The 21738-nt window shown below is 40.8% G+C and overlaps 1 protein-coding gene across 15 annotated transcripts in view; it reads left to right on the top strand.

Moving 5' to 3' along the window:
• LOC117881771 (ankyrin repeat and KH domain-containing protein 1) overlaps nucleotides 1-21738 on the top strand; it is a 192066-nt gene that overhangs the window by 164733 nt on the left and 5595 nt on the right. For 4 of the 15 annotated variants that reach the window (XM_034779435.1, XM_034779439.1, XM_034779447.1 and 1 more), the window contains 9 exons: nucleotides 1109-1565; nucleotides 2024-2170; nucleotides 3772-3882; nucleotides 5546-5695; nucleotides 6021-7636; nucleotides 14328-14516; nucleotides 15973-16224; nucleotides 16723-16785; nucleotides 18385-18560. In XM_034779435.1, coding sequence (XP_034635326.1) covers nucleotides 1109-1565; nucleotides 2024-2170; nucleotides 3772-3882; nucleotides 5546-5695; nucleotides 6021-7636; nucleotides 14328-14516; nucleotides 15973-16224; nucleotides 16723-16785; nucleotides 18385-18560 — 3161 coding nt within the window. The remainder of the gene's footprint in view (nucleotides 1-1108; nucleotides 1566-2023; nucleotides 2171-3771; nucleotides 3883-5545; nucleotides 5696-6020; nucleotides 7637-14327; nucleotides 14517-15972; nucleotides 16225-16722; nucleotides 16786-18384; nucleotides 18561-21738) is intronic. The other 11 variants (XM_034779443.1, XM_034779451.1, XM_034779444.1 and 8 more) reach the window with 9 other exon arrangements.

A 21738-nucleotide genomic window follows, 5' to 3' on the forward strand; every position in this document is an offset into this window, starting at 1 on the left:
CTGCACCCACATTTCCCCACACAAAACCCTCTTACCCCACACCTGGAGCCACTCCACACTTGGATCCTGCTGGGCTGAGCCTACTTGCCCACACTTCATGCACCTGACACAGAGGGGCAGGGCCACAGGGTGTTTCTGGAGCTGGCCCAGCCCTTGTGCTGTTAGCATCAGGAGCAACCTCACCACCAAGTTTGTGTCCCCAGGTGGGTGGCTGCAGGGTGATCTCCCACCGCCATGCAGCAGCAGCATGTGCTCCCCACTGCCATGCCGGAGCCTCCACATGTATTTACTGACAAATAAAATTTGCAGAATTTTAAAATACTGTGCGCAGAATTTTTATTTTTTGACACAGAATTCCCTCAGGAGTAAAGTATAGTCTGCCATTGTTAAATGCTTTCCACTATGAAAATGCTCATCTGTACTAGTGATAGAATGGAGCTTTTGTATGTGTAGTGCGTGCACACGTCTCAAATTTTGTATTTTTGAGAAAGTCTTAAAGGCAGGCTGACTATATCAATTGGTTCTGTGCACAGTGGTCATTATGGCAGGAGTAGTGTTGGTGTACAAAGCAAAAATCATGGAAGTATAGCTTTTAAACTTTCAGGTTTCCTAAGCATTGTTTTGTACCCTAAATAACTTACTTTGGAATTTTAGTGCAGATAATGAACTGTGCTTGTTCTGTGCTAACAATGAAAGATTTGAGCAGAAATGATCTTTTTAAAACTGACTTGATTTAGTTTTTTAAAATGTCTAATTTCCCCTCCGGGAGGGTGAAATATTTCATCCTTGAAGAAATGAAAACTCTTGCTGAGTTTACTTGTCTGGCCTTTTGTGTCACTGCAGTGTTTCAGAGCTCCTGCTCTGCATTAGTTTCCCATGCAACTGTCATTGTTCCCAGTGAAACAAGTTCTGTTGTTACCATTGCATCCCTTCAACCACACACCAAATCTAGGATTTTTTTAAATCACTAGAATGGCTGAATTCATTACTCTAGTGACAGCTGACAGAAATGTAACTTTAATTGTAATTTCCTTAACAAGTGAGACTTTTTTTATATTAAATGTGTTTTATGTTGTATATTGACTTTTTTTTTTTTTTTTTCCTCCAGTGGAGCAAGAAGTTCCTATAGAGCCTCCGAGCGCAACCACTACAACCACAATTGGAATCTCTGCAACATCAGCTACTTTCACAAATGTTTTCGGGAAAAAGAGAGCCAATGTGGTAACAACCCCTAGCACGAATAGAAAAAATAAGAAGAACAAAACAAAGGACACTCCTCAAAATGTGCAGATAATTTTGCCAGACCAGCATATATCTCTAGCACAGCAAAAAGCAGATAAAAATAAAATAAACGGAGAGCCAAGAGGTGGTGGTGCAGGTGGGAATAGTGATTCTGATAACCTGGATAGCACAGATTGCAATAGCGAGAGTAGCAGTGGAGGTAAAAGCCAGGAGTTGAACTTCACTATGGATACAAACTCCCCTGGTGATAGGGGATATGCCTCATTACTGCTCCCTTCTCAGGAAGAAAAGACCAGCACCTCAGCTTCAAAAATACAAACAAGGTGAGTCTTCAGTTTCTCTATCCTGCCCTCTCATGACTGCTGCTTGGTCTATGCCATTGCGAATCTGTCTACTGCTGCTTAGATTTTATAGAATCTGATCAAGCTCCTCACCTTGTGATGCTGGGATCCAAGAATTCTGCTTTTAGTTTTGATTCTGGACTAGTTGTACATGACTGAAAGTCAAAACAATCCAATGGCTGCTCAGAAGCCTGTGTGAAATAAGTTGGAGGCTCAGTCCAGTTCTTGTGAACATATTAACCACACAAAATACACTAATTGGCATTGACTGGCACCCATATTGCAGAAGCTGTAGTCTAAATAGGGGCATTGAGAATGAAAAAAAAAAAATTGAGAACTGTTTTAACTGATAGTTTTGTCTAACCTCTCAAATTTATGCTCTGCAAGTACTTTAACTACTTTTATTTTTTAGTCTGTAATCAATACATCTCTGTTCCCAGACTTGAAGGTGACGCTAATCCAAATTCATTATCGGCAAGTTATAAATCTGTGTCCCTGCCTCTGACCTCTCCAAATATAAAGCTGAACCTCACTAGTCCAAAAAGAGGTCAGAAAAGAGAAGAAGGCTGGAAAGAAGTGGTTAGAAGGTAATAGGTTTTAATTCAGTGTTTTCAAATTATGTATAGACCTTTTGATTTCTAAACTGCGTACTTACACAGAACATTCAGCAGCGTTAGCCTGACTGTCATAATTTATAAAAGCCCTTCTTCCTTTGTGCTAGCAGTGCTTTGCAAACAAATTACAATCATTATGGGTGGTAATTACAATTTGAAAAGCCAAACATGGCATCAGTATTTTACAGTAGGCGTGGGATCCTTCCCAGGGCCTGACACTAATCAGAAGAAAACACCTTGGGGGAGGGGGAGTTTGTTCTGGCTCTTCTTTAAGTGGGGAGGAATAGGCCAAGACTCCATTGGTAATGAAGGAATACACCAGCAAAAGCTCTGTCACGTTTGTTTCACATGGGATCCCTCAAAGATTGGTGGGTGTCAATGAAGATACACAGGGAGGTGGACGACTGACTGAGACATGGTGCTCATTCTGCTCTGACCCACATTCTGGCTGCTGATTCTGCTCCAACTCATTCATGACCCTAAAATAGACTTAGGAGCGTGGTTATATAGTTGAAGAGCTTCTGCTTCTGAAATGGCGGCCTCTTCCTCTTCCTTGAAAATATAAATAATTTTGTTACATTGGGTGGCTTGTGGCCATATTTTAGTCATTCATTCTGTCTATATGTAGCTGGAAATTATTTACATTTTCTACCTTTTTTCCCTCACTTTGTTGAAGTGAGATAAGCCTGAAAACATAAATCCTAAGTTTTTGCATTTAACCCTGACTCAGCATCTCACATTCTGAAATGCAGGATTTTGACTAAATGTCCTTTTTAGAGCATCTTTTAGCTTGTGTGCATGGAACACTGTTTTAGAGAGGACTTGAAGTGTGAGTTTTGGGGAAACTCTTTTTTTAGCAAACGAAAAATCTATGCAATTCAAATCTAAGATGTTAAACTCTGACCTTTTAGCTCATCGGTTCATACCAATTAAAATGTGCAATTTCCCCCTACTTTGGTGATTGTGTATATTCATAAATATTGCTCCCTGTTATGGGGTGTGCATGATAAATAGAGCCATAGATTTCTCCCTTTCCCCAAACTTGGTGAGTCGTGTAGGCATGAAACTGTTAAAAAGCAGATAGCTGCCTTTACCAGGGCTGCACACAGACCCCGCTATTGATCCTGAAGCTGCTATACCTCTCCAGACAGGTCTCTTGAGTCTCCTAGTTTAGTCATTTGCTTTACTTTTACTGTGTTTGGAATCATGTTTCTGTTCTGTCAGAGCTGCTGGGGTTCTAGAAATTTCTTCCTAAAATGGTGGATTTTGATAACCCTAAGAACTCAAGATTTGTTTAGTAAGGAAAGTGCTCACAAAATGTCTACCCTGGGCCAGAATTTGCTGTGCCCTACCCTGAATAACAGAGCATGCATGTGTAGTCTAAGAGCCTTTTAACAACCCATGTGTCCTTTTCAAAGTAATTAGGTGTTGCACATGTTTATTGCTCCTAAAGCCTATCCCAGTTCCAAGACCAAGAACTGTCCTAACTCCCACTCCCTCAAAGCACCCTATTGGGTAGAAGGGATGTCTATCAAAGAAATAACCAATGAAAACATCCCTTCTACCCTTGACAGGCAAGTAGGCAGAGTTTTGAAAGACCCTCCCCCTAGCAACACTCTGCAGCCAACACCAATTGAGCAATTTCAGCTGCAGAGAGGAGGGCGCTGCTGTTCAGGAGCAAAAAGGTAATGTTTGGGGCATTTTTTTCAAACTGAAAAACAATGAGCTTGGTGGGTGGGTGGGGAGGGGAGGCATTAGAGGGTGGGTGAGGAGTGGGGTTCTGGGTGCTATTTAGAGTTCATATGAGGAAGCAATTCCTCAGTGGGTGGTGGGGGAGGATGGCTAGGGTTTCACTTTGGGGAGTGGATTGAGGAGGGTAAAGGAGACTGGAATGCAACTAGGGTCCCTGTGAATCATGTGGAAGGCTCTTGAAAGCTATATGAGGAAGAGAGCTTGGTCATGGAGAGGGGCAGATTGGGAGCTCCAATAGAGAAAAGTCGTCATACTAATGCAGATCCAAAGGGGAGAAGATTGGAACGTGAGAAATGCGGGGGTGAGGGCACAGTGTGTATTCTAAGAGCATTGATTGAGGAGATAGTGTGAATTTTGTGGAGGGCAGGGGACAGGTAACTTAAAAAGATAAGACAATTAGAATGTTAATATTTTCAGATGGTAAGTGTAAAAACTATCCATTTTACATTACACATGTTTATTAACTGAAATACATTTCCAGCATAATTTCTTTCTGTTAGTAATCTAAAATGTTAAATGACTAAATTTAAAACGTAGGTGAAGCTGGTAGCAACATAGAGATGTACAGTCTATATTCTGTTCAGATTCTTGAACCTTCATCACAGTGCTTCCTGAAACCCCTTGGAATTCCCTCTAACTGTACAGTTCACAAACTGCAATATGCCACTGTTAAGCTTGAAAGCCATGTATGGGTTTGAGAGATCCAGCCTTTGAAGTCGGGGAGCAAGAGTGGCCTAAAGGGACCTTGGCTGGGGTCTGGAATGCAAGCATGGTGTTCTAAGGCTTCCCATTGCCATATGCCTGCACTGATCCACCAATGCCATATGAATTTGAAAATCCTAGCAGTTCATTTAATAAGTATCAAGTGTTTGGGTTGCAGTGTCATGGCCTAAAAATAAATATGCTTCTGAAAATCTGTGCTGCCTTCATAGTGGCTTCCAGCATCCCTTTGGACCCTTGAATTGCACAGTTCGCCTGCTTGCTATAAACCATTGCGTAGGGTCACTGGCAATTTTCCAGAGCGTTTGTGGTTTCTCACTTGAGGTCTAGGAGATATTAATTCTACCGGGATGTTAGATCAAGACCCGGATTTTTAAGTCTTGCTCAAGCAGGTGGTATTTCAAAGATTATCAGTGTGAATATGTTGGAAAAATTTATCAGTCTAGCTATATACCAGTAGAAGCAACTTGTATCCAGTGGCTAATCCCTGTGATCCAAAGATGTTTGATGCTAATTCAAATGTAAAGTAGGAGAGTCACTTAGGATTTCATCTCACTTACTTTTTTAAAATACACAGGTTAGGACAAAAGATGAACTATATGTCCAAAACAGCATGTATATTGTATAATGTGCATCTATATGATGTGATATACTTGGTTGAATAAGTGTTCTGAAGAAACTTCAGAAGTGCTCAGGGTAACCAGTAATTTCAGTGGGGAAGTTTTAGAGAGGCTCCAAAGGGCGAATTCAAGCAGAAAACCACTTGCTGCCCTGAAATGTAAAAATATTGATGTTCAGTTGCCAAACAAAAGAGATTTTGGCACTTTTTAAATGTCTCCAAACTGACTTCACAAATTTGCAATCTTTGTGATATAGGTCTAAGAAATTATCTGTCCCAGCTTCTGTCGTATCTAGAATAATGGGAAGAGGTGGGTGCAACATCACTGCAATTCAAGATGTCACTGGTGCTCATATTGATGTGGACAAACAAAAAGATAAGAATGGAGAGAGAATGATCACAATAAGGTACGATACATGGAAACAAAATAATTGTAAATTGAGTCGGTACAAGATTTTTCTTACACAGTCTGCTTATCTTTAAGGTAGGACATATTGGCTCTTTGGCACTAGTGTATAGCGCATTCATTTCTGACAGCGGGACATGCTGAAAATCTGATACTTATACAAAGTTAAACCATAAAAAAAGCAAATATCAAGAAATAAAACTTCTTGACTGTTCCATCAAGTACTGCACTAATATAGCCAAAAGAAATTGTTTAGTTCAAGAAGTGTTGCAACAAAGTGAGAATTCCATTCCTGAGAGAAGATTAATACTTGTTTTTAATTTCAGGGGCGGTACGGAATCGACAAGGTATGCAGTGCAACTTATCAGTGCCCTTATTCAAGATCCCGCCAAGGAACTGGAAGACTTAATTCCTAAAACTCATATAAGAACACCTGCTCCAAACACCAAATCAATTCATGCAAACTTTTCATCTGGAGTCAGTACCGCAGCTGCTTCCAACAAAAACTCCTTTCCGCTCGGAGCACCACCTCTTGTCACATCGCAGTCATCGACCCTTTCTACTTTCCAGCCCACTAACAAATTAAACAAGAATGTTCCAGCAAATGTGCGGTCTTCTTTTCCAGTGTCTCTGCCCTTAGCTTATTCCCACCCTCATTTTGCTTTGCTGGCTGCCCAAACTATGCAACAGATTCGGCACCCTCGCTTACCTATGGCCCAGTTTGGAGGAACTTTTTCACCTTCGCCGAACACTTGGGGACCATTCCCAGTGAGACCAGTTAATCCTAGCAGCACAAACAGCTCTCCAAAGCATAATAGTTCAAGTCGTGTAGGTAACCAGAATGGGAATATTTTACAGACAGAGTCTACTGGATTAGCTACTGCTAGCTGTCCTATTACTGTCTCTTCTGTAGTTGCTTCCACCCAACCTCTCTGTGCAACAAGTAGTCGGACTCCCTCATCAGTCAGAAAGCAGTTGTTCGCCTGTGTTCCGAAAACAAGTGCGGTGGCAACAGCAATCTCAACTGTGACAAGCACCTGTAGCACTCTGCCTTCTGCTTCCTCTGCACCTGCAAACAATGGGCAAGTTCCCACAGCATTTCTGCCCTCTAATGTTCCACAAACACAGCATTCTGCACTTAAAACGGACTCTTTCTCAGTTATCTCAGCACCCAAAGAGAAGGTGTCAACACCAGACCAACCTACTGGAAACACGTGTGCACCATCTTCGGTTGCAAGTAGTTGCAATATATCCGCTAGCAGCAATCCAGGAGTCATAGAAACTCGCCCATCTAGCAGCCCTGCACCTCTAAATAACGTCCAAGATGAGATACTGCCAACCAGCATGTCAGATAAAAGTTCTTCTGTGTCCATGCCTTTTTCCTCTAGCTCAGAACCCACTCCATTAAGTTTAGCTTCACCCAGATCAATTGCTGCAGATAATCAGGACAACAGTAATTTACCTCAGTTAGCTGTACCAGCACCTCGAGTTTCTCACAGAATGCAGCCTAGAGGTTCTTTCTATTCAGTGGTACCAAATGCAAACCTACATCAAGATCATCAGTCTATTTTTGTTACAAATCCAGTTCCTTTAACGCCATCTCAAGGTCCACCTGCTGCAGTGCAGCTTTCATCAGCCATGAATGTTATGAACGGTTCTCAGATGCACATTAACCCAGCAAACAAATCATTGCCTCCTACGTTTGGGCCAGCAACGCTTTTCAATCACTTTAGTAGTCTTTTTGATAGTAACCAGGTGCCAGCCAACCAAGGATGGGGAGACTGTCCACTATCCACACGAGCAGCAGCAGACCCATCTTTCACTGTTCAGTCTACTTTTCTGAGTAACTCTGTGCTTGGACACATAGAAAATGTTCATCCTGATAACTCCAAGGCTCCTGGATTCAGGCCACCTTCCCAGAGAGTTTCTACCAGCCCTGTAGGTAAGTCCACAAAGTTTCTACTCTGGCATAGAGACAATCCTGCCATTAGTCTTTGACCCTATTCTCAAATTGTTCCAGAAATATTTTACAAGGTAATATGCATAGAATTCCAACCTGAGAGCTGAACTTGCCAAGTTTAATTTCAAAAGCTATTTAAAATTATACACATCCAGTACTCTTTCCTAACTCTGACCTCTCAGGTACTGGTAATGCTGCAGAAGCAACCACCATTGGCTCTTTTAGGAAGATAAGGGTCTTGTGGCACTTGTTGAAACTCCACCCACAGGTGTCTTAATATTGATTCCATCCGGAGGAAGGATGAATTGTCATGGTGCTAGACCAAGCGTAGTAGGAGATGGGGATCTTGTTGGAACCCTGTCCTCTTGGTGTTTTGAACTTGCTCACTTAACATTATCATCATATGGGACTTAGTAAGGGACTGAATGCTTGACAGTCCTCCTTCTTTTTCCCTGACATTTACCTACTAGACACATAGAGGATGTTACCCTCACCTCATTGCTCTTCAGATTTGTTTATATGTCAGAAGATTAGACTGTATTTTGAAGACAGGTGTCTAGAAAGCCTCACTTCCCAGCTTTCCTAAGTTAATTTTCTTCAAGTCTTTTACCCAGCACCATCCCACAAACCCTTTTAAAACTTTGGGCCAAAATTTCCAAACTTGGATACTGAAGTTAGGCACCTAAATAAGTGAATAGATTTTCACAAGTGATACATTCCCATTGAGTTCAAATGGGACTATGGGTGCTCAGCACTTCTGAAACCAGGCGACTTCTCTTTGGGTGTCTAACATCAAAAGTCAGAAAATGTTTGCCAGTGTGTCTCAGAGAGTTTTAAATATTTAAATTTTAACTAGTTAGCTGCATTCTGAAGAGCACGAGCAGTTAGGCTGCGTATGAGCTCTATGCTCCCAGTACAACAAATAGAACCAAATGCAGCTAGAACTGCGATAGCTGGAGTAGTCTGACCTCATTCATCCAATCCTCTAATAGTAGAACAGTCAAGTCCTGCTCCAATGGACTCCAGAAACTCTGCCTTTTTAGTAGCTCCTCCTTTTCTCATGGATGGTCAAAGTTGACATCCACCCATTGTTCAGGAAGATGTAGTAAATAGTCTGTCAAATCACTCAAATCCCATGGATTATATACCTATAATGGCTCTGAAAGCAATTATGCTTGTAAAGGAAAATGAAACTCCTTCACATGTTTCGCATTTGTATTTTTTTTATTTTCCTAAAGAGAGGTTTATTCTCATTGGTGATAACCATTAAGGCCAGGTCTAGGCTACAGACCTATATCGGTATAACTGTGTTGCTCCAGGATGTGAAAAATGCACACCCCTGAGCGATGTAATTATACCAACCTAACCACCCATGTAGACAATGCTGTATCGCACACCACCTCTCGAGGAGGTGGATTAACTACGCTGACAGGAGAAGCTTTCCCATTGGCATAGTAGTGTCTTTACTAAAGTACGTGAAGACAAGCCCTAAGATGTTTTCAGTTGCAACTAAATACAGCCTTTACACTAAATATGCATTTTGAAAACCAGGATACACATCTGTACATGTTTATTTAAGCAGTTACATAGCTTAATTTGCATTTATTCAGATTCTTAATCTTTACTACATTAGAAAATGGTGAATAATGCATTTCTTGTTTACTAGATTTTTTTTATTTGTGGTTTGTTCTGTTTGGATGGGAATTCAAATTCAACTAAATGCAAAAATAACTCATTTTATCAACATATTTTGTATTTAAAACTAAGATTTATTAAACAAAGGAAGTATCTGCATTTAGTTAATTGAACTGATTGTTTCTTGCATTATGTCCTTCAGGATTTTAAAACTAGTAGATCTTATCCTTACATCTAGTTTTTATTCATAGACTGAAAAACAAGCTTTCCTACTCCTTTTTTTCAATTTTCTATTGGTTTTTAACTTTGAGTGAACTAATCATTGAACTGAAATGAAGACAATATTTTCTCTGTACCTGCAGAAGAGGCGAGTACTGACAGAAGCTGGTTTAGCATTTCAGCAAACTCTCATTCCAGTTGTTTAGCCAGTGGCGTCCACCAGTTCAGTGGTTTGACTTTCTTTAAAATTTTGGCAGTAAATAGATACTGTTTAACTTTTTTTATTTAATTTAAATTATTTTAATAGATTAGAGTAAATTTAGGCCTTAGCATAGGTTGTCATAATTTCAAATTTTAAATAGGCTTATTTTTAATTAAAAATCCAGTTTTATCTATCCTGCGATGAAGTGGGGGTGTACTTCTTGGGTGCTTACCTCAGGCTGAAGGACAGGTTAGCACACAGGAAAGAGTGTTCTTCTGTCTATCAAAATTGGAGCTTGTTTGGCTGGTGGCATGTACTTGAATTACAGGTTTCTCATAGTTCTGTGAAGTTAAAAAGTCCCATTTGTTATTGACTTACAATACTGTGCTGTGGAGTGCAGCAGCCCTGGGCTTTAGACAGTCTGGCAATCCTTGCTGGTGGGCCAGTATACAGTATCTTCATATATTGTACCAGTAAGGTGAGATTTATCAAAATGGCTGCTAAATATGACATTGCACCTGTAACATTGAGCAATGGTTTGTTCTCCAAGTTTCTTTTTCTCTTGTTCTTTTGTACCTTTGGGGTACAGTGAGGAATACTTGGATTTCCACAAACTTAGTCTCTTGGAGTTCACTTTTATAAGTTGGTTTGCAGCAGAAAGCCCAGTTAAGTTCCTCACTTGTTTGAGTCTTAAAGTAGGAGTTTTGACAAGCACCTTCATGTTGTAAGCAGAATTTGAGGACTTTTCTCCCCGTCCACTGATACCAAAAATTAAGATTGAAAGCAGAGATTCCCAATTTGCCCACTTTCTTACCAGATATTTGTGGTTCCCTGACATGGGTTATGGCTCTAGGTCCATTCAGGAAAACTGTCTTTTTTGTCCTGCCTTCACTTTTCATGTCTGCTAGTCCTGGCAGTTAGCAGAATTGGAGACAGACTTGCATGCTCCTTTTAGAAGACTCCAGACAAAACCAGAAGGAATCCATTTCAGTCACTCGTTATGCTGCTTCTATGTTTTAGAGGACCAAGTCTGTCTGTGCTAGATTAAAATGCATTACAGTAAACTGGCCTACCTTGAGCTGTAACACCATCACAATTCCTTGAAACCACACACAACAGGTGCCCTCACAATGTGAATCTGATTTTGAGGGTCTTCCATGAGATCTGGAGTAGCAATGATCCAGGTTAAGTTAACCCTGGCAGTTGGCAAACAGTCTACACAGAAGTATCTTGGAGCCTTGAGAAACTGTACTTTGAGCATAGTTTTCATGTAGCATCAGGACACAGTCTCATGCTGCTGATCCTCATTATGCAAACTTGTCTAATCAGCCAGAGAAACACATTTGAAATGGCATAATTTGGCACTAATTTAAGCATGTTACTATTCCTCCAAAGTATGATGCAGTAATCAAGCAAAATACATAAGTGGGAAGTTGGTGACTAAAACCAGTTCATGTGCTGCTTAGTGTGTTGCCCACAGCAGCCCTTATTGGTATTAGATGGTTCTTCTTTCCTCTACTATTGCAGGGGCAAAGTATTAATAGAGGGTGGCATCTTTTATCATGCGACAAAGAGTCCTGTGGCACCTTATAGACTGAGAAGTATTGGAGCATAAGCTTTCATGGGTGAATACCCACTTTGTCAGATGCATGTGGTGGAAATTTCCAGAGGCAGGTATAAATATGCAGGCAAGAATCAGTCTAGAGATAACGAGGTTAGTTCAATCAGGGAGGATGAGGCCCTCTTCTAGCCATTGAGGTGTGAACACCAAGGGAGGAGAAACTGCTTCTGTAGTTGGCTAGCCATTCAGTCTTTGTTTAATCCTGAGCTGATGGTGTCAAATTTGCAAATGAACTGAAGTTCAGCATTTTGTCTTTGGAGTCTGGTTCTGAAGTTTTTTGTTGCAAGATGGCTACCTTTAAATCTGCTATTGTGTATCCAGGGAGGTTGAAGTGTTCTCCTACAGGTTTTTGTATATTGCCATTCCTAATATTTGACTTGTGTCCATTTATCCTTTTATGTAGGGATTGTCCAGTTTGGCCAATGTACATAGCAGAGGGGCATTGCTGGCATATGATGGCGGGGGGCGGGACAGCTCAGTGGTTTGAGCATTGACCTGCTAAACTCAGGGTTGTGAGTTCAATCCTTGAGCGGGCCATCTAAGGATCTGGGGCAAAAATCTGTCTGGGGGTTGGTTCTGCTTTGAGCAGGGGGTTGGACTAGATGACCTCCTGAGGTCCTTTCCAACCCTGATATTCTATGATTAAATTAGTGGGATGTGCAAGTGGATGAACCGGTGATTTTGTGGCTGATCTGGTTAGGTCCTGTGATGGTGTCACTGGTGTAAATATGTGGGCAGAGTTGGAATCAAGGTTTGTTGCATGGATTGGTTCCTGAGTTAGAGTTACTGTGGTGCGGTATGTGGTTGCTGGTGAGAATATGCTTAAGGTTGGTGGGTTGTCTGTGGGCAAGGTCTGGCCTGCCTCCCAAGGCCTGTGAAAGTGAGGGATTGTTGTCCAGGATGGGTTGTAGATCACTGATGATGTGTTGGAGAGGTCTTAGCTGAGGACTGCAGGTGATGGCCAGTGGCATTCTGTTGGTTTCTTTCTTGGGCTTGTCTTGCAGCAGGAGGCTTTTGGGTACACGTCTGGCTCTGTTGATTTGTTTCCTTATTTCCTCATGCGGGTATTGTAGTTTTGAGAATGCTTGGTGAAGATCTTGTAGGTGTTGGTCTCTGTCTGAGGGGTTGGAGCAAATGCGGTTATACCTCAGCGCTTGGCTGTAGACGATGGATTGTATGGTGTGGCCGGGATGGAAGCTGGAGGCATGAAGGCAGGCATAGCAGTTGGTGGGTTTTCGGTGTAGGGTGGTGTTAACATGACTGTCACTTACTTTTACCGTGGCGTCTAGGAAGTGGACCTCCCGTGTAGATTGGTCCAGGCTGCGGTTGATGGTGGGGTGGAAGCTATTGAAATCGTGGTGGAATTCTTCCAGAGTCTCCTTCCCATGGGTTCAGATGATGAAGATGTCATCAATATAGCATAGGTAGAGAAGGGGCGTGAGTGGATGAGAGCTGAGGAAGCGTGGTTCCAGATCAGCCATAAAAATGTTGGCATATTGTGGGGCCATGCAGGTGACAATATATACCTCCAGACCAGTGTAGATGAAAGGGGTTCCTGCACACAGCCCAGCTGCACAGTAATGCACTGACTCCCTCACTGTATGATATTATGGCAGGCAGACTTAATCTGTTTGTTTGCAGTGCTTCAGCAGCAGGAGCTGGATTTGCAGAATCTCCCAAGCCAGTAGTCCCTGGCTACTTGGTTCTCCAGGCTTAGGTGAAGCATGGCAGGCAAGCCTTGATGTTAGAAGCAGAAATTCAGCAGCAGGACCTAACATTTTGAAAGCAACACACCAGAAATTCTGGGTTGGTTGGATTTTTTTTCTGTTCCAACTAGGGTGAAATAGGGTAACCAGGAATGTTTCCAAGAGGCTGGTAAGTCAGAGGGACAAGAAAGAAAATGTAGTGCATGACCCCTCCTATACAACAACCACCACCCCCTTTCTGACTACCATAACTAGGTATTTTTGTCCCTGTCCTTCCATAAAGGGCCTTAGTTCGTCCTGGTTGTGGTTATTACCTTGACAACCCTCAACAGTTGTCAGCCCCCTTCTCTAATGGCAGCTGTGATTCCCACAGGCTCCAGAAACCAACAACAAAAAAACAATCTCTCTGATTCCCTGTATTTATTATCATATTTGTTTATTACCAAGCTATGATAAAGGTCTTTAAGGTATTTTGGTGGCGAGGCCTTGGCTTGATAAGAAAATTCAACTCCCCATGCCCGTTGTTTTAAAGGAGACTCAGTTTTGCTCCTATTTGAAATGCAGCCTTGTGCTGAGAAACTGCTTCCAACCATCACACTATGCAAATATCAGTCTAACCCCACTTTTTGGAGCACGGAATACTGTGTGTGCTCTACTTATGGACCCAGCTGTAGGATGGGCAAGAAATATATTAATTACTGCCCTGGTACTAATGGATCATTTTCTGTCTGTCTCACATCAAATATTTTTATTGTTTTTAACTTAAATTGTAATTCTTGGTTAGCTCTGGAGAATTCTAGACTGAGGAGTAAGTTGGGATTTACTTCTGTGGTAAGCCTGTCTTGGGTTTGCCTTCCTATCTCATGGTAGGTGACGGTAGAGCAGGGATAGTCAATAGCTGGGCCAAATCTGGACCACCAGACACTTTTGAACAGACCCCAAATCTTTTTATTTGTCTTTTTTTCGCTCTGGAGTCTGGACGTTGGCTATACCTTGACTAAGAAATTTGGTCCTTGACAAAAAAAATAGAGTACCCTGAGGTAGAGCTTTGTGTGATAACAGCTGTAGGCTGACAAAGAGCAAGATGGAAAAACATATACCCGTATGTAATTCTCCCTTAGCCTGTAACCTGTAAAAAAAAAAAAATCCAGGAAAAAAAATTCCTGTAAATACCCAGGAAAAGGGTGACTGGACACTAAGTTTAAAATGTATTTGGAGCAGTGAATCTTCATGGTGTTGTGAATTATTTTTCCAAATAGGTATATTTCATAAGTTTTACATTTATTTCAGGCTTACCCTCTCTAGATCCATCCAACGGCTCTTCAGCTGCCTCTTCAGCTCCTCTGACAGGTTTTTCAGCAAACATACAACGGGTTTATCTTCAAGGGCCAGCACCTGTTGGGACTCCCAGCTTTAACAGACAGCATTTTTCACCACATCCTTGGACGAGCGCTACAAATTCATGTAGGAATTTCATGGGTCTGTCTTAATTATCTATACATTTTCAGTGTTTTAGTTATTGTCTTTAGCTACTAGTTGATTTGCAACTTTGAGGGGAAAGCAACCAGTGGCTTTAGAAACTATTATTGGTAATTGCTTTTAGCCTCAGTAAAGGTGGGAAATGTGTGAAATGGCATCACAAAAAATTTTATGGATAGCTTATGTGAAATGCCAGAGGTTCCATTAGTATTACCTATCGTGACACAGCTTCAGGAGGCTTAGGGGTATGTCTACACTGCAAAAAAAAAAAAAAAAAAAAAACCCGCAGTAGCAAGTTTCAGAGCCCAGGTGAACTGACTCCAGCTTGTACCATGGGGCTGAAAGTAACAATATAAACATTCTGGCTCAGGCTGGATCTTGTCTCTGAAAAGCAGCAAGGGGAGAGTGGGGTTAAGAGGCCAGGCTCCAGCCTGAGCAAGAATGTCTACGCTGCGATTTTTAGCCCCGTAACCCGAGCCCAATTCAGTTGACAGAGGCTCTGAGGCTCACTGCTGCACGGTTTTGTGTGTGTGTTTTTGTTTGTTTGATTTTGCAATGTAGATTTACCCTTAAACTCTGTGAAGAGAAGCTTAATTTTTTGTATGATCACAACGCGGGGAGCTTTCTTATAGTGTAAAACTGCTTCAGATGAAATTGGTGTGACTTTCTCAGATTGAATTATGCTTTATTTTAAAGGTTTTAAAAATGAGACTTCTACAATTAATATTTTATATATCTTAAAATTCACTGAAATTTTTTAATTGTCTGAAATGACAGTGAGGACTTTTATGGAACAAATCTGAGAGAGAGAGTGGCCACATGGGAAGTTTGGATCTTTGCAATTCAGAATCTTAGTGATGACAACTCCGAGTACAAAAGCCAAAATAAATTTGGGTGCCAAAACAAAGGGTGGGGTTTTCAGAAACATCTGTGAGAAGTCCCACTGAAAGTCAATGGAACTTACACTTCCAAGTCATTTGAGCGTTTTTGGAAAATCGCACCCTGAGCCTATATCTCACTGGGAGTTGGGAATGCCCAGCACCTCTGAAAACAAGGCCAGTTGAGTGCCTGGAAAATTTAGGCCAAGATTTGCAGATCTCTTCATACAGTCTTCCAGTTTTCTTGTCCTTGTCTAGTAAATCTAAAATATTTACAAGAAGATCTAGAAAATGTCAGATTACCCTGTGGTTGGAACCATTTATCCAATTAACTTAAGATACAAAATCACTGGTGAAGAACCTTTCCAGTGGGCCAAACAGCAATTAGTGGAATGACTATTCTGCCAAAATAACTCAGTTTTCTCACTAGCCCCAAAATATTATAAATCAGTAAACTTTTACACTTTCATAATCTGCATTACAGAATACGGATTGGCAGTTTAGAGGGGAAATTGTGGTATTTAACATCACTTAAGTGTTCCATGTATAATAAAGCAAGAGAAATATTTTGTCACCAGGTGAATCTCCTATTCCATCAGTTTCATCGGGATCATCTTCACCCCTTTCAGCTTCTTCTGCACCTTCCAACTTGGGCCAGCCAAAAGCAGGTAGCACAAGTCAAGATCGAAAGGTACCACCTCCTATTGGGACGGAAAGGCTTGCTAGAATTCGGCAGGGAGGTTCTGTCACTCCTACTCCCTTAGGAACTAACTTTACGGCTCCTGTTGGACATAGTGGTATCTGGTCATTTGGAGTTAACAGTGTATCAGGTAAGTCAGTCACTTATTGTGTATGAAAGCTTTCTGTTTTAAAAAAATCAAACCTCAGATTTTAGGGTGAACACTACTACATTCTGAGAACTAATCAGGGGGGAAAACAAAATGCCAAACTTATGCTTTTCAAGGATCAAATTTAAAATAATAGAGTAATACATGGTAGTCATATGTAAAAATCTTCCCTTCTAAACCAGAGAGCAAAATATACTTTATCAACTGCACATAAGATTACTTTAAAGGCAGAAACTAAAAGGAATATCAAGGGGATGTCACAAACGGAGAGCTGGCAGGGATAGAGAGAGAAGAGTTCAGAAACGTGCATATTCTGATCCTTTAAGGGAATGTATTGGGGAAGTCTTTTAAGTTCTTCTTCATTCACTGAGGAACTGACCCATAAGGACCACAATTAGAAAGGAAGGGTAGGACAAAAGAAGTGATTGTTTTGCAACACTTTATGTGGGTACAAATCCAGAAACGTACTCTTCTTTACAGATGGGCTGTTAATACAGCCTCAATATCCCACCTGGGATGGGATCAAGTCTCGGAAGAACAGAGGTATTTCTTTAGGTTTTGTTTCATGATTGCTTTTCTGTTAATTTATTCAGCTACTCTGCAGGATTTTAATAGATAAATACCTCTGATGTTGTAGCTGACAGACCAAGTTTTTCATGATTGATCCTGAAATAATCTGTAATCCACCCATAAGATTCTAAAGAATTTCTTGATAGAAATAGGGTGGGCTTTGCCAAAATGTCCCTCATTAGGTAATGACTGACTCTGGTTTTCTTCAGGCCAAATCTGTTTTGCTAGAACCATTGCAATTTTCTCTCATAATATAGAATTTTTCACCTGATTTAGATCCTGCAAAGGTACACAGTAAATAGATAATCTCTGAAAGAGTGATTGAAATCTTCTATACTGTTAAATCTGTTGAACAGAAATGCATTATTTGTTCTCATTCTAAAATTACTTTACCTTTTCCTCAAAATTTGGTCTCAAAATTTAAAACTCGGTCTGAAAGCTGTGGTTGCATTTCATTAATTAGTAGCTTGTCACTCAAACTATTTTTAAAAATGAGGTTATAGTTATGACAAGTAAATAAAAACTGGGGCATTCAGATTGAGTGCTGTTGGTCCTTAATTTTTACACTTTTCTCCTCCATAACTCCTCTTGAATAATATGAAATAAGTTCTGTTCCAAAAACAGCAATTACTTTAAAAAAAAAAAGACTTCTAAATAGCTGAAGGTTTATATTCAGTTTTTGGTAGTTCCATTTTCAAGTTCTTACGGATAATCACAAAGCGCACTGTTTGAGCTGCAGATTGTTTTCATTAGGAATTTTAAGGATTGTATATGTAGCAAAATAAAATGACAATTTTAATGGTCTTAAATTTTGTAAAGCTAGGGTTTTTTTAAATGAGGCTTACATTTTGGTCCAAATTTGGTCTGACATTATCCCATTAACCTTGGGGTCTCCTCATGGCTGTTTTTCAGACTAAAGTTATAAACTTGTCATACAAATTGGCAGTATTCATAGATCACAGTTCTATTAAAGTTTAGCCCAGTGTTTGGGACATCTGAAATATTCATTTGGTATTTGGTACAGGAATATAGGAGAATGAAAGAAAATTGATATCAGGCCCAGTCCCATGTCTCCAGATTTCACCATCTTCTCCCACGTCTTCAGAAAGTTCTCTGCCTTTCACCTCCTACCAGCTCCTGCCCTAAGCGTGACTCTGTGGAGCCTCTCACCTTACATTACCATGGATATGGAATGTGCTAAAGTGCCTAACTCAGTGGGTGATGGGAAGGGAAGAAAATGTCTGCATGCAGTGGGGCCTCACATGGGCAGTACTTTCTACAGCCTTTGTGAGAGGGCCATGTAGGCAGAGCCATGAAGCTGAGGATAGGAGACGTGTGTGCATATTTTGTTAATAACAGGTCATTGGGGTCTGAAGGTAGAATACAAGTGAGTTTTGGGGAGGTCTGAAAAGTGATTTGTTCAGAGCAATGCCCCAGTTTGTTTTTGCAGCATTGTTGTGCTTATTTCTGAGATCCTTAACATGTGTGGAGATGGTCTGTGCAGCTGATGGATTTATTCCAGAGTGTTCTCGATTGATTATAACCATCCACTTTTAATCTCTTCCTTTCCAGAAGGCTTGTCAGGTTGGTCTCAGCCTATAATGGGGAATCATCCAATGCATCAACAATTATCAGACCCAGGCACATTTTCCCAGCATCAGCCAATGGAGAGAGATGATTCTGGAATCGTGGCTCCCTCAAACATTTTCCACCAACCTATGCCAAATAGCTTTGTGGATTTTTCTAAAGTAAGTTATATTTGAAAGTTGAATTTGTTATAAGCAGTTGGGTTGTTTTGCCTGGCTGCAGATGACTTGTCTGACAGTGCATTTCCAGAAATGAGCTGTCCAGAGAGACTTCATTAAAAGCTCTTTCTCAGGAACAAGGTGGGGCAACTTTGCCAAGGCCATTGGTCCATTCAGATTTGTTTAACTCTGAATGTTCTATAGCGCAGTAGTTCCCATTCTTATTACACGGGAGGGCCACATACACATAAGCACAACCTTGTGTGGGCCAAACAGATTGTACATATTTTAATAAGATGTAAAGTAACCTGTATTGATTTATATTTTAAGTTCAGCTTGTTTTGTATGTATTTAGATAGGTTGTTTCTATGTACAGCATTGTCTGTTTACACCCTTGTGTAAACTAAAGTGATCTAAACATGATGACAAAATTCTAATAAATTGGCCATTAGTATATTGTGTTAAAGCAGGTTGCAGGCTTTATGAAATGCTCTGGTGGGCCGTGTATGGCCCATGGGCCATAAGTTGGACACCCTTGCTCTAGCACAGTGGTTCTCAAACTTTTATGTTTATGGACCACTTGAAAATTGCTGGGGATCTTGGTGGACCACTTAATGATCTTTCCAAATGTTTGTACCATATGCTAACTATTCTAAAGCACTTTGGATAAAAGCACTATATTTAAAAAACCTTAATAATAACACTGGTCTACAATTTTTGAGAAGTCGTCTGCTTCAGAGATAAAATATGTATTATGTATTTTGATGTGCTGAATTCAAATATGACAATTAAAACAACTGATTGGCTACTGTTTCTAAGATATTTAAGTTTTTACATTTTATGTCTATGTATATTGTGTAGATAGCATTTTAATCATAAATTGTAAACCTAGGTCTTTTCATGTGTTTATGGTTGCTTTACACAATAATATTTCACCTGTCCTGTTTATGTAACACTTTAAAAATCAGCAAAAGGGTTATATAAATAAAATGTATTATGAAACAAAAGGCAAAAAACTATTATGTACATAGTTCAGTCCTATTCAGTGTCTACTAGGCGCTTCTTGGCTTGTCTCTTGTATTCATTAAATGGAGCATCTCTTGTCACTGTCCAGCAATAGTCTGCAAGCATTGATGGGCTTCATTTGCCCTGATAGCATTTCTCCATTGTTGCAATGTTCTGGTGAAATCGCTCGCCGTGCTCGTCGCTCACTGCTCCGCAGTTCAGTGGAAAAAAATCTAGATGAGAGTGCAAAAAATGTATCTTTAGTGACATGTTGCAACCAAGGCTTTTGTATGCCTTGAGGAGGTTTTCCACCAACAACCTGTAGTTGTCTGCCTTGTTGTTTCCGAGAAAATTTATTGCCACTAACTGGAAGGCTTTCCATGCCGTCTTTTCCTTGCCACGCAGTGCATGGTCAAATGCATCATCTCGAAGAAGTTCACGAATCTGAGGACCAACAAAGACACCTTCCTTTATCTTAGCTTCACTTAACCTTGGAAATTTTCCACGGAGGTACTTGAAAGCTGCTTGCGTTTTGTCAATGGCCTTGACAAAGTTCTTCATCAGACCCAGCTTGATGTGTAAGGGTGGTAACAAAATCTTCATTGATTCAACAAGTGGTGGATGCCGAACACTTTTCCTCCCAGGCTCCAATGACTGTCGGAGTGGCCAATCTTTCTTGATGTAGTGGGAATCTCTTGCACGACTATCCCATTCGCAGAGAAAACAGCAGTACTTTGTGTATCCAGTCTGCAGACCAAGCAAGAGAGCAACAACCTTCAAATCGCCACAAAGCTGCCACTGATGTTGGTCATAGTTTATGCACCTCAAAAGTTGTTTCACGTTGCCATAGGTTTTCTTCATATGGACTGCATGACCAACTGGAATTGATGGCAAAACATTGCCATTATGCAGTAAAACAGCTTTAAGACTCGTCTTCGATGAATCAATGAACAGTCTCCACTCATCTGGATCGTGAACGATGTTGAGGGCTGCCATCACACCATCGATGTTGTTGCAGGCTACAAGATCACCTTCCATGAAGAAGAATGGGACAAGATCCTTTTGACGGTCACGGAACATGGAAACCCTAACATCACCTGCCAGGAGATTCCACTGCTGTAGTCTGGAGCCCAACAGCTCTGCCTTACTCTTGGGTAGTTCCAAATCCCTGACAAGGTCATTCAGTTCACCTTGTGTTATGAGGTGTGGTTCAGAGGAGGAGGATGGGAGAAAATGTGGGTCCTGTGACATTGATGGTTCAGGACTAGAAGTTTCATCCTCTTCCTCTTCCTCGTCTGACTCAAGTGAGAATGATTCTGGTGCATCAGGAACCGGCAGTCCTTCTCCATGGGGTACTGAGCGTATAGCTGATGGAATCTTTGGATAATGCACAGTCCACTTTTTCTTCTTTGACACACCTTTCCCAACTGGAGGCACCATGCAGAAGTAACAATTGCTGGTATGATCTGTTGGCTCTCTCCAAATCATTGGCCCTGCAAAAGGCATAGATTTCCTTTTCCTGTTCAACCACTGGCGAAGATTTGTTGCACAAGTGTTGCAGCATGTGTGTGGGGCCCACCTCTTGTCCTGATCTCCAATTTTGCAGCCAAAATAAAGGTGATAGGCTTTCTTAACCATAGTGGTTATACTGTGCTTTTGTGATGCAAAAGTCACTTCACCACAAACATAGCAGAAGTTATCTGCACTGTTCACACAAGTACGAGGCATCTCTGCTCACTTTGGCTAAACAGAAATGTGTCCCTTTGCAAAAACAAATACTGACAAATAAGAGAGCACGACACTGTATGATTTCTAGAGCTGATATAGGGCAATTTGTTCAGCAGCGTGATGTAAGCTTCGTTATGATTGCATCATCCATGACTTCTAGGAATAACATGATGCAATTCATATCATGTATGATGCAATACCAGCTTCAGATTACATCATTCATTGTTTTGCCTAAAAAGCAAGTACTGTCCAAACCCAGTCATAGATTTATTCATAGATCCAGTCAAAGATGTATTTTAGTCATTTCTGGTTTAAATTGAGATCCCTTCCCTTTATAACTCACTTATCCTCCGCCATTCCCAAGTCAAGGGTCGTATATACTGACCCAATAGCATACCTTGAAAACTAGAGTCAATCAACAATTTTAAGCATCATTTTCGTTCTCAGT

The sequence above is a fragment of the Trachemys scripta genome, chromosome 8, assembly GCF_013100865.1.
Source record: "Trachemys scripta elegans isolate TJP31775 chromosome 8, CAS_Tse_1.0, whole genome shotgun sequence".
Lineage (NCBI taxonomy): Eukaryota > Metazoa > Chordata > Testudines > Emydidae > Trachemys > Trachemys scripta.